This window comes from Gambusia affinis, linkage group LG21 (assembly GCF_019740435.1).
Source record: "Gambusia affinis linkage group LG21, SWU_Gaff_1.0, whole genome shotgun sequence".
Lineage (NCBI taxonomy): Eukaryota > Metazoa > Chordata > Actinopteri > Cyprinodontiformes > Poeciliidae > Gambusia > Gambusia affinis.
In genome coordinates, this window is record NC_057888.1 from 5,291,933 (window position 1) to 5,305,242 (window position 13,310).

The 13,310-nt window shown below is 36.1% G+C and overlaps 1 protein-coding gene across 1 annotated transcript in view; it reads left to right on the forward strand.

Annotated features, from left to right (window-relative positions):
* The first annotated feature begins 9,940 nt into the window (after positions 1-9,940).
* myo3a (myosin IIIA) overlaps positions 9,941-13,310 on the forward strand; it is a 66,918-nt gene continuing 63,548 nt past the window's right edge. The window contains exons 1-2 of the mRNA XM_044105518.1: positions 9,941-9,998; positions 12,145-12,328. Of these exons, the coding sequence (XP_043961453.1) occupies positions 9,997-9,998; positions 12,145-12,328 (186 nt within the window). The 5' untranslated portion in view covers positions 9,941-9,996. The remainder of the gene's footprint in view (positions 9,999-12,144; positions 12,329-13,310) is intronic.

Here is a 13,310-nt window from a genome sequence, read left to right on the forward strand (position 1 = left end):
ACATAGGTAAAGTCAGCTGACCAATCATTCCGGAAGCTCGGTTTTGGTTGCTAGGTAACAGGCTGGGCTTGGCTGGGGTTGCCAGGTGACTCAACAAACTGGAGATTTTTGAAACGTCTCATTTTCTGGATACCAAAGAACATTAACTTATTGCCAAAAATGGCTGTGTGTGTTTTTTTAAGCATTGGGATTTTTTTTTTTAGAACCAAATGTAAAACATAAAAATATGAAGAAAAAAAAAATCTGAATTTTCCCTAATTTGTTCTCTTTTAATCATTCAAGTGTGGTTAAAATCCAAAGGCTTACCATTTTATTTTTAAAAAAATGACAAAATCTGAATCCAGGTAGCTTCAATGGAAATACTTGCTGTACCAAATGACACGACATTTATGATAACAGTGTTGGGTTCAGTGCGCGGGCCTGAGGAGACAAAGCTGAACTACTTGTTCGTCAGTCCAGAACCACTTCAGTTTCAACAACATAATTGTCCTCAAGCGTTTTATTAGTGTTCTGATTCCCAACGTTTCATCTGTCAGAGGAGCTGGGCTGAAAACACGTCCGATATCGGCGCCTTTAATCTCAGGTAAGACACTATTTTATAAAACTGTTCTAAAATATCACAGCTTTTAGCATTTGAGTCAGTATTCAGGTTTCTAGGATATTGTGCATAAAAGTCAAGGCAGTTATATTACGTAATTATGTGCAAAAATTTTTAACTTTAGTCAAATGTACCATCAGGTTCGACCTTGTAGCTGTTAAATGGAAACGAGGTTCAGCTTAAGCTTTGCGGGAGGATTATTGCATCGTGTCCCCATCCTGTGCAAGTCGCAGGATGAAACGTTGTGCTGAGGCGTCAGTCACAGCAAATACAGTTTTTCCTGGAGTGTTTTTCTACAGCAGTATGTAGGTTATCTGTCAGGAAATTAAGCTTATTAACTGTTTATGTAATGTGTCATACGCCATGCTGAGTACCCTGATATTTCATGTTACTCAAAGATTTGTGGTAAGAGATTATAACTAGAGAGGACCAGGTTTGGCATTTTATGCCGTTTTTTTCATAGAGAAAATATATATCTGGACACTAGAGCTGCAACGTTTAAATTAGATATTGATTAATAAATAATTAATAACGATTAATCGGTTAATTGGGTAAAAAAAAAAAACGGGTCACATTCTACAGATTTTTCATTTGGGAATGTTTTATAGAATATTAAAGAGGCATTAAAATGCAAATAAACAATCTATTTCCTTTTTTTAAGTAAGAAAATAAACATCTTATAGGATTCCTTTTGTTTTGATCATTTGTAGGAAAAGAGACACTTTAACATCACGTTTCTGTTTGATTTAACATCAGTACAGCTTCAGACTGATTTATTGATTATTTTTATATTAATGGATTAATATTTGAATAGTAAAAAATGCTTAATAGGTGGTGAAGATAAAAGTATGTCACTAGAGGAATTTTGGGTAAAACTTATTTACAAAGGTTTCTTTAATCTTAAATGCAAAACATCCTTTTTGTTTAGTTTTGGCTTAATTGCAGCTCTGAGAACGTCTTTCTTTCATTAAATAGTTTGAGTCTGTATACTCCAGTTAATGATCTAATTTCAATAATTTCAATAATTGGTTAATCATGATTAATTGTTTCAGTTCTACCAAGAACCAGAGTCTCAGGTCTGCAGTGAACTGAAAACTTCTAGAAAACAAGTGACCTTGTTTAAAAGGGGAGCTAGTTTAGTTTTTAGTACAATTCTGGCTTAACTACAACTCAGATATGTTGTTCTTTCATCAAATAGCCTTATTTTTCTGCCAGTTAACAATTAACTGGTTACTAAATTATTTGGCGTTTATTTCAATAATTGATTCATTATGATTAATCGGATTAATCATTTCAGCCCTAACTGCAATCACAAGTCTGCCACAAACTAGAAACTGCTGGAAAACCAGAAATCCTGTCTAAAATGAACCTAGTTTAGTTTTTTTGTTCAGTTTAGTGCTCAGATATATTGCTCTTTCAGCAAATGTACTTCTGCATACTGTAGTTAGCAATTAATTGGTTACTAAATGAGTTGACGATTCTTTAGATAATTGATTAATCGAGATTAATCCGATAAATTGTTTAATCCCTAACAGGAATCACAGAGTCTCATATCTGCCATGAACTGGGAACTGCAGCATCACCAGTGGCCCAGTCGAAAGTGAAGCTAGTTTATTTTTTTTGCACAGTTTGGGTTTAATTATGGCTTTGACAATGTTGGTCTTTCAGCAAATTTCCTCTTTTTTTCCGTTTGCATATTCCAGTTAACAATTAATCGGATCATTTGTTTAAATCCTACCAGGAACCAGAAACCAGTGACGCTGCCCAAAATTAATCCAGTTTAGGTTTTTGTAGAACTCAGATATGTTCCTTCTTTTTACGCCTGTAGTTAACAATTAATAAATCACTAAAGTAGTTGATGATTATTTCAATAATTATTTAATCACAATCAATCTGATTGATCCTTTGAACAATTAATAATTCCCAGGGAAAAATGGTGAGCTCTTAACAAAAAAAAACAAAAAAATTTTCCTTCTTTGTATTGATTTGCTGACAATATCTACATACCCATAACTATAAATGCTGTGTTCTCTTTGTACTCTGTGAGAATTACAAGAACATTTCCTGAACTTGGATATTTTACTATGAATTTCCACTCATGAATATGTTTTTTGGTGCCTATTAACATATAAAATGAAGAGTAATGCATTATTATTGGAATATAGTAGCCATACATGCCATTAATTACCAAATTCCTCTTCATAAACCTCACGTGAAGCCCAAATATGGGCCTGTGTCACATCATCGGTACCCATGAAGCTCTGCATCAACATTTGACAACCGTGTAACATAAACAGGTTAAATAATGAGGTGGGGGCAGGGAGGCTCCTTACACCAGTCTGGACCTTTGTCTGCTCTAATCATGCAGCTAGCATAGCCGTTAGTGCATCTCCATCCTTGGTCTGAGTCCAGCGTTCATGAGCCATTTGTAAAGCAGCAGAGCAGGAAATGAGGTCGGAGCTCTGCAGTCGTCGGCGCCTGGAGGAGTCATGCCAGATACGCCGGGCCCCTCCCACGCAGACGGGAGCCGGGTCAACAGGGATGGGGGGGGGGGTGTGAATACAGGTGAAGTGATCGTAAACTGGTGTTAATGGACAAAGACATCTTTGTTCTCCATATTTATTACAGTAGAAATGGAGGTTCCCTGAAGGGAGGTTATTGAAGAGGCACTGTCCAGTGTTTATCCTCTGTGAGGATTGGGAGCAGCAACTCTGACTCCACTTTTTATGGTTTCTTCTTCTGTGTCTAAAGTCTTTTTCTTGTCTTATTTTCATGGCTCCTTTCCATTTTAGGTTCTGGAGCTGATAACTATGTAATTATTATTACTATTATAAAAATTAGTACAGTTAAAGTTCCAGTTTTCTACATAATTGTTAAAATTGTCACCATAGAGACAGTTTGTTATGAAACCGCCAGGAGGCGGGATTTTGCGCTGTCAATCAGAGGTGTGTACTAGCTAATGCTAATCATAGAGAAACAACTCACCCTTGCAGAAAAACTGTCAATATGCCGTCATTGGTGGCCATGCTAACTAGCATTAGCATTCACAACTAGGTGTGCTAGCTGCATCATAGCAGAGAGAAAGGTGATTGACAGCGCTAAGACCCGCCTTCTGGCTCTGATTGGTTGTTTCCAAATAGTACTTGAAGAAGTTGAAATTGATTGAGGGAATTGATTTTTTCAAATTATCTATTTCATATAAACATGTATAAAACATTTTTTATATATTTTTAAAGAGAATGCATTGATAAAACTACCTAATAACAAACTTTTGAAATATTAATGAATATTAAATATGTCTAATCATTTGAAGAGAATATCTTCAAATTAAATTAAAACATATTTAACCGGTAGAGTACACATAAAACTGCTGTGATTTGATTGACAAAATAATACCCTATTCAATTCAAGGAGGGCCACGTAAAATTTTGTGGTGGACCAGATTTGGCCCTTGTGCCTTGAGTTTGACACACGTGAGTTAGCTCCATGTTCTCCTGCATCCCATTTCAATAGGTGTGGTGTTCCACAAGAATGTGTATTCAGTCCTTTGGTATTCACACAATATTTTTGTCTTTGGGTCTGTTGTTTGAAAATGTATTTCTGTTTCTACGCTGATGACATCCTATTCTCTCTGTTTAGTAAAGAAAAGGGCTTTAATATAATTATTAGGGGAATTGTTTTCATTATTATGCTGATGATGTGATATTCTCCTTCCTCAGTAAAATTATGTGGTCATAATCAACTGAAATCAACTTTTTTCTGAGTTAGTTTTAACTTTTTTGACCTCGAAGTAGTTAGGAAGGTCTAATTTATTCTCTGAATGTTGTGTTGAGATTAACTATTGACTGCTCTTTTAATCAGGATAAGTAGAATAATGAGTTAATTAATTAAGAGGCTGTGATTTTGGAAGGGCTAGCTTAAGACATTTTACCAATTTTTCATCTAATGTTAAATCCTTTAGTGAATAAACCAAAAATATTAAATCGAGTCGACACCAATTACCTAAGAATCTCTTATGTGGGTTTTCTGGTTGGAGTTTGGTTTGAAAGGACACACTTCGCAGTATTTGGGGGAAAAATAATTATGGTGCCATCTGTTAGTCCGAATGATGAATCATCAGCTTCACTGGCACGGCAATTTGTTTCTGACAGTTTGAGCAGAATCAATCATTTGCAGAGAGTAAACCAGAGTTGCATGAATTGCTTTTCCTGCTCACACAGGGAGAGCGATAATTGAGCAAAGTTTTGTCAGATTAAGGGTGTCATTAATGCAAACAAATAAGACAACTGAAGGGAAAAATCACCTTATTTCGAGGATAATTTCAGGCAAAACACTGGTTGAGGCAGTTTCTCATAATTACTATACTGTTATATTCTGTCATACACTGTTTTATTACAAAGGCTCCAATTTACAGAGCAGAAGTCTTGGGTCGCCGTCATTTCAGTGTTTTAAAGTGAACACTGAAATGTGTGGCGTTGGACTTTCCATTCATTCATTGATCTATCTGTCCATTTTTCGTCAATTAAGCCATCCATCCATTGGTTACGTCCATACATCCACCTTTATTATCCATCCACCCATCCATCCACCTCTCATCTAGTCATTGGTTATATCGTCCATCCACTTTTTACCATCCATCCATTCCACCATTTCTCAATCAATCAATCAATCAATCAATCAATCAATCAATCAATCAATCAATCAATCAATCAATCAATCAATCAATCAATCAATCAATCAATCAATCAACCAATCAATCAATCAATCAATCAATCAATCAATCAATCAATCAATCAATCCATCAATCAATCAATCAATCAATCAATCAATCAATCAATTTTTTTCATCCATCTCTCCATCTCCCAATTTCTCTAAACCGATGTTATTTTGATTATCTTTATATATTATCTTTATATTTTGCCCATGGAGTGTAATTCTGTAAACACAATTTTTTTATTTTCTATTCTCAACTTATTTCCACCCAAACCCAGAAACGGTGAATCCTCCTGTGGTATCCGGTGTGTTAGCGGGGTTAAACAGCAGCCCTGTTAGCCGGCCTCTCCGGTCCGGTCCGGTCTGGCCCGGCCCGGCCTCCCGCCGCCTCCGGTCCCCGGTGTAATGGGACACCGTTAAGCGATGCTGAGAGCTCCGTGTGCAGTCATGGCCTGTTACACCTGACTCGCTCCCGGCTGCTGCTGCTGTTAGCTTATCTTCCGCCCTAATTTATGACCTTATCAGAATCAGCCGACATGCTAACCAGTTACGTAAGCTAATTACTGGAATCTAATAACTCTAATATGCTCGCCTTAGTTTTGATCTCTAATATATGAAGAAGGAGCTGGGACACATGCGTTGCTAGCATGTGGAATCACTTAAAAAACTGTAAGTATGCGGATCTTTTTAAACTTATATAATCTGTGTATTTTTTGGGAAGCCGCATGTTTTCCTTTCTTTCTTCGCCCATACCTCCTTTATTTGGATTCCCACCTCCTTCATTTGGATTCCTACCTCCTTTATTTGGATTCCTATCTCCTTTATTTGGATTCCTACCTCCTTCATTTGGATTCCTTATTTGCAAGTACTGGGAGTGGCTCAGCTGAACTGCATGCTTACCGTGTTTGTTTCCAACTATCTTGGTGACTTTCTTTGCTTTATTAATATTATTTTTCTCAACTCCAACCATCAAAGGTCAGTAAATTAATCTTGATCTTAATATTTAAATCAAGTAATAGTAGTAATATAAATTTGATCACTGTTCAGAATGAAATAACTGCTAACCTTTTTTTTCTAAAATATGTTTACCATTACATTTAACATCACTTTGGTCTGATTTTATTTGTCAATATGATAAATTGAACATTTTTGATTGTACTAAAAGGAGTTACAGAAGTTAATTTTGCTTGCAGATGTTTCTTATGCTTAGTGATCTGAAGATTACGTGCTATTTTTATCCAAATACTTATAATAATATAAACATAGTGTTTTAAAGCAGCTTAGGAAATATCAACATGAGTCTGGTTAGCTCTAGCACTCTTCTGAAAGACATATAGAAAACAAGAGAGAACCAGCTAAATATTGAAGCATTCGGCTATAAGCAAGAAATACAAAGAAATTAAACACTAAATCACAGCTAACTTTTCATTAATGGCTTCCTCCAAAACTAAACACAGATGCAATTGTTTTTTATTGCATAAAAACATTATATATTAGAGCATTAAACAATGCAATGTTTAATGCACTCTTTATGCATTAAGCAATGCATAAACAATGCATTGTTTATCCATTTTGAAAAACTATGCTATATAATTTGTTTATACAGTATAATAGCTCTGTCTGGACAAAGAGACGTAGCTAAATACCGTGATATAGTCCAGTAAACCCGGTTTAATTGCAACATTTGGAGTTGGTGCATTTTGGTTTCGCACTGCACTGCGTCAAACAATCCAAACTAATTGAAATACCTGTTTCCCTCCTCGCCTGTGGTGGCGCTGCATCAAGAACAACTGAAGGAAATTACACAAAAACCTCTGAAGAAGACGCTAAGCGCAACTTCCTTCTTCACAATATGTAAACAAAAATGAGAGTCAGGCTTTACTGTTTGAAGGATTTCTATTTTGTCTTTGGTAAAAGACCACAAGCTGTTTCTCCCGTTAGCGCTAATTTAGTGTGTTTGTTTACCCAGAATGCCCTGCACTATAGTTCGCTTCCTTCTTTTGGAGCCATCTCAGGTTCGCTTGGCATTCACATGTGCACTCAAACTGCACCAGCGTTCACGTCAACCAAACTCTGACTGAGATTTGTAAACGAACCAGAGTTTGATGTTTTGGTCCACAGTTTGATTAGATTTTTGTACAGTTTTGGTTTAATTACTGCTCAGTTATGTTCTTTCTTTTTACATGCATAGTTAACAATTAATTGATTACTAGATTAGTTGACAATTAATGAAGCCCAGGCAAAAATGGGGAGTACTTATTGGTGCTCCCTAAACAAACTGGACTTTCTAGACAAACAAAGTAAAGTTTGATTAAAGTATCTGTAGGAATATGTGGTAAGACACTGTTTATCACAAAAAGAAACACAAAGAATGCAAACAATTTATGGCAACAGCTCCACCAATGGGAGTACTTTCCATAAAAAGGAAAATGAAGAAGTTGCATTTATTTGCTCACACAATTTAGCATTCCTTAATTGAAATCTTTCAAGTCCAGGCCTAAAGAGTAAATCAGTTAATAACAGCAATAAACCATCAATGGCTCTGTCCAAAAACAGTTTAAAACACAACCACTGAACCAGGAGCTCTTGCTACAGCAGCAGTGGCACAGTCCATATTTCATACGTTTTAAATTTTTTTATTTTTGTTTTAAAAAGCCCAATTGTGTCGGTGTATACAAGAGACACAAGGTGAGCCTTACATGTGTAGCTCATTATATGTGCACTTGAACACAGGCTGCGGTTAATGCCACGTCCCAACACAGTTAATGAAAAGCGACATCCAGCCAGCGCTGCAGGGCATACAGGGTTAGATAACCCCCCCACACACACACACTCACCCACCCCCACACACACACTGCCTTCTCTGAGGGATTATTTCCTTGCAGCCTGCTCGTGCTCTGGTTGGAGGTGTCCAGTGTGAGTCTTCGGGTTTCGTCTTCCTGTCTCATGTGTCAAAGCATGTTGACACATGCAGAGGCAGCGATGCATTATGGAAGACGTCCGCAGATTGCTCAGTGCTGCACAATACCTGCACAGGGATTCACATGTAGGAGTCTAATTGCTCTCTGATAAAGGCTGGCGACATTTCTGATAGATAATCGGTTAGTTTTATCTTCCTACACCTACAGATGTATTTATATTTGAATCATCGCGATCATAATTAGCTTAAACGTGACCTTTTATGCTTCCTCGAGCAGGTTACCATAGATAGCCTGAAAACCATGTTCATTACATTTTTTTTTTTACAGAAAATTCTACTTAGATAAAGAGATTTTATTTTATTTTGAACTCCTGTTAGAATGAGGTGTTTTAGAGTTTCTGTCACTTTAAATCCAAAATAAGGTGCTGCTGGCCATTCCTCCCAACTCACTCACAGATGAAAATGGCTGCAAAAAATGTGCAATTATACAACCGTACATCTTTGAAAAGCATTAGTAGAGCCTCCCACACAACCAAGAAGTATCCAGTAAGTGGTTTCTGAAAACTATGTCAGCACCAAAACACTATTCTTTTCCAGCAGCCATTGTACAGTGCATAAGGGTGGGCATTTATCGTATCTTTTATAATTTAGTGTGAAAATGGTCTGATCATAATTAGAATTTGGATTTATTGTTGTCTCAATAAATTTTATTTAATGATGTTAAATAAAATATAAAAATGATCAGGAATGTTATTTTTTAGTATTTTCTCCACTATTTGTTCCACAAAAGCACCAGTAAAGGTCAGTAAGTTTGAAAAAAATAAAAAAATTAAATGCAGTTTAGTGATATAAATCACACTCCTTTAAGAAAGTGGAATCCTGAAGTTTATTTCACAAGTGTTTTTCCAAGACCAATATTTGTGTTTGCGGCGCTATAAACGCTGTCAGTCACAGTTAATTAAAAAATAAATAATAGCTTCTTACTCATTTATATGATCACAATAGAATCATACAATATTGCAATAAAATTCTACGTCCATATTGCCAACCTGTGTACAGCGGTGAAACAGTGAGAGGCTTCTTCAGAGTCGCTGTAATACAGACTGCTAGAGGAGATTTTTCCTGCCATCACCATGTACGATATCTCTTTGAAGAATCTTGAGTCAATACGAGTTACAGCAATATTTACATTCCCTTTGGGATCAAGAAAGTATTTTGGAATTGAAAACATGCTTGAGCTGCACTTGGGTTGCTAGGTGACGGAACTGAGCTTGGCTGGGGTTGCTAGGTAACAGCGGAATGTGGCTTAGCGATTGAAAGATTTTTAAATGGCAAAAATTAATAAGTTGCTGCCAAACTTATAAACGCTTGAGTTGTTTTTAGGAGCAGTAGAACCCAAATGGAACATATTCAAAATGTGAGTTTTGCTCCTTTATCTGAACATCCAGATGGCCTTTTGCTCCAATGCATGCTGCAGGCGTCTGAACAGCTTTCCTCCCCATATGAATGGGTGTCTATATGGGGAAAGGCTCAATGCTGCAACACAGGCTAATTCCTGTTAATCCCGCTGCTGCAGCTCCTACTACTTACAGAAGGTTTCCAATGGCAGCCCCCAAGCAGGAGAATTGCTGGTGAGATTAGCTCCCATGTTAGCTCCTCCTCTGCGGTTTCCACTCACGGCCAGGCCGACCCAGCCCAGCACTGCTAACCTTTCGCTCAGAAATGGATTAATTTTCAAAATGTCTCGTTTCATATTGGGAGAATAATGTAAGTAAGTGTGAGTCACCTTTTCAGATATTCCATTTTGTCCTAAGTAGGCGACTGATAGATGGGAATCTAAGAGCAAAACAAAAATGTTTTGAGAGAAATCTATTTATTCGAAAGTGTTGTAAAGGTCAAAACAATGTTTTTATTTTATTTGTTGGTTTGTTGGTCTTCTTTTCTTGAGTTTACCATTTAAATTTGTAGATTTCACACTTTTACTCTTGTCTTGAGAATTTTCCAGTTTAATTTAAGTGTGGCATTAATTGATTGCTCTCTGGATCTAAATATGCATCTCACCTGTCAAGCATATAATTAAAATCGAGTGTTTGACTTGCTTATATAACAGCCAGAAGTTGGATGTCTCCTAAAATAACCCCTACTTAGCCACAATACTGTGCAAAAGTTTTAAACCACCTCCTATTTTACTGCTTTTTTTGTCATCCAGACTCTCTTGTTCTATTTTAAAGTCATTCTTTCAATATTTTAAAAAGCTCTCAAAATGTGTTTCAACTTTTTTAGGCAGTGTGTTCCTTCAGTTTTTAGCCAATAGCTCTTTAGGAATCAATTGAACTGAGTTGATAAAAACCTGCTGGCACCAAAATGTCTAAAAATCAATTTGTGAAGTTATCTATAAAGCATTGACACAACACTGGTTTAATCATTGGGTTTAAGAGCCTTTATATGTCATAGGTCGCGGTTAAGTGGATTAGTGGACACAAATAAACAAACAAAACAAATAAAAAAGCCACTCCAAATCTGGTTGACTTCTGAAATTGGTATAAAACAAACAATCTGACAACCATTTTGAAAGGCTAGAGGATCTTTGGGAGCAAAGATTTTAACAGCTGACTGTTCTTCCTGTTTTAAGAAGTTCAGTGACAGTGGTTAGACCAGAGGTGACCAAAGTCAGTGTCCTCCATGTTTTCTGTCTTTGTGTTTTCTGAATCAAATGTTGATTTATAAGCAGAACCTCTGCAGAAGTTTAAGATAAATGAAGCTGAATCAGCTGTTTTGGAGCAAAGACACATCAGAAACTGTGTGGAGTTTGACATCTGTGGTTTACACAGTTTCAAGAAACATGTTGCACGCTTTCGCAATGCAGTTTTACCAAAGTTTCTACAATTTAGAAGCATTGAGAAACAACTTTTACAGTTTTAAGACGGCTTTAAAGAAGGGCTATTAACAAAATTTACTTTCTGAAGCTTTATATCATGTTCAAAAACATCCATTTAGGGTACAGAGTAGTCCTCACCCACTCAGCTCCTCCAGACTAGCGGCAGCAGTAATTAGCAAGCACCTGGTGAAACTGCATGTCTGCACGGAGAAGCAAGTTGTGATGACTTGTTGAAGAGGGAGTGTCAGAAAGAGCAGGTGCTTCTTAAAGAGACAGAGACTAATTTCAAGGCATCAGATACATCAAAGCTCCGATATCATTGACCATATAATTGAGAAAATTGGAATTATGAAAAATAAATTTGCTAAGTTTCTGCGTTAGGATGAGGCGGTTTTTCAGCTGCATCGAAATTAATGTATTTTGCAAAACTGCAGTGGAAACACTTTCTCTGCATCACGAGTCACATGATCACCAACCAGATGTTACCACTGACGGAAAAGACGAAGAAGACGACAGGAAGTGGCGGAAGGATGATGGCGCATCATGTGTTTTAATGAACGTGAACAAACTTATTCACATGTGATTTATTCAATTGAAATAAATCACATGCCTAAATTGCAAAGTCTATTGCAATTTTTTTCAACTTTAGTGGAAGTTTTGCACTCATTTGTAATTAAAACCCAGTTTATGATGCAAAGTCGAATTTGTTGAAGTTATGATTTATATATTTTTATAACAATTGAAGGTAACATAGATACAATGAAATGGTACAATGTGCCCTGAAAATACACCGCCCATTTAATAACATTTATTCTAAAATTGACGGAGTTATTTTGCTTGATGGTTAGTTTTGATGGCTTTGATATGACCATTCATTATATTTGAAATATTGGTTGAAATACGTTTTTTCCCCATGTGTGCTTTGGTTTTAACTTAAAACTCTTCATTGATATCTGCGCTAAATTCCCTTCCATCTTCTGCCAGAGTAGAACTTCATCTGTGTCGGTTTTTGTTTTGCTTTGTGTCGTTGTGCAGGAGATCTCTCCTGAAAATGTTTCCACAATCAGGAAAATCTATTGTCTTCGACAACTTTCCGGATCCCACCGACACCTGGGAAATCATTGAGACAATCGGGAAAGGAACGTACGGGAAAGTCTACAAGGTTCTGAACAAAAAGGATGGAAGCAAAGCGGCTGTGAAGATACTGGATCCCATTCATGTGAGTCGTAAGTTTGGAAGTTTACTGCAATACCTTTATCTCCTATATCCAATAGCTCTTTTAAATAAATTTTCTGTCAGCTGGTGAAGTAGATTTAGCTTTACAATCTTACAAAAAGCAACATTGTATTCTTAAAAACTGGAATACAGAGAAGCACACGCACCTCCAAATTGCGCCCAGAATCAGCTATAGTATGTGCTGGAAGACTAAAGGAAGTAAAAACATGAATTTCTACCAAGTATTTTTGGTTTAGTTTCTAGTGAAAATATCTTATTACACTCAAAATAAGACAAAACTAACTTTCAAGTAACTTTTTAGCGCAAATGTAGCATATAGGAGTTTGTTGATATTGATGGAAAAGTACTGGGAGATTTTTTCACTTATGGGAAAGATGCATTTTAATAAATAAGAATCAACCAGTGGAACTATTTATTTTAATCAATAAAAAATGTTGTGGATTGTGTATTGTGACAATGATCCGTAAAGGTGGATCTGTTCAGCGACGTCATGCTTTATTATTTATTTTACATTATATATATTACTCCTAATTGCACTTTCTGAACTATTTGAAAGCAGGTTTTAGTCAGCCTATGGTTTTTGTTGGTTTCAGTTTCTTTATTATTTATTTTATTTTTTGACTAAACAAATTAATCAAACAAAATCTTTACATGTTTGATCAAATTCATGTAGCCATTTCTGTATTTAATTGTGCTGCACTGGTGCAGAGATATCAATTAAATTTGTAATTCAGTAAATTTATGTTTGTGTTTAAAAAAAAAGAAATGTTTCAAATCAGCTCAGCGTTGTTTTATGATATGGATATTCACATATAGGTAATCTAGATTTGGTGTTAAAATTACACATTAGATATTCATAAAGGTTGAGAGAAATACTGACCCATTTAGATTTTTTTGTCATAATCCATCCCCCAAATAAGGGATAAATACACTTTCCTGATGATAGCTTTAAAAACTTGCATCAG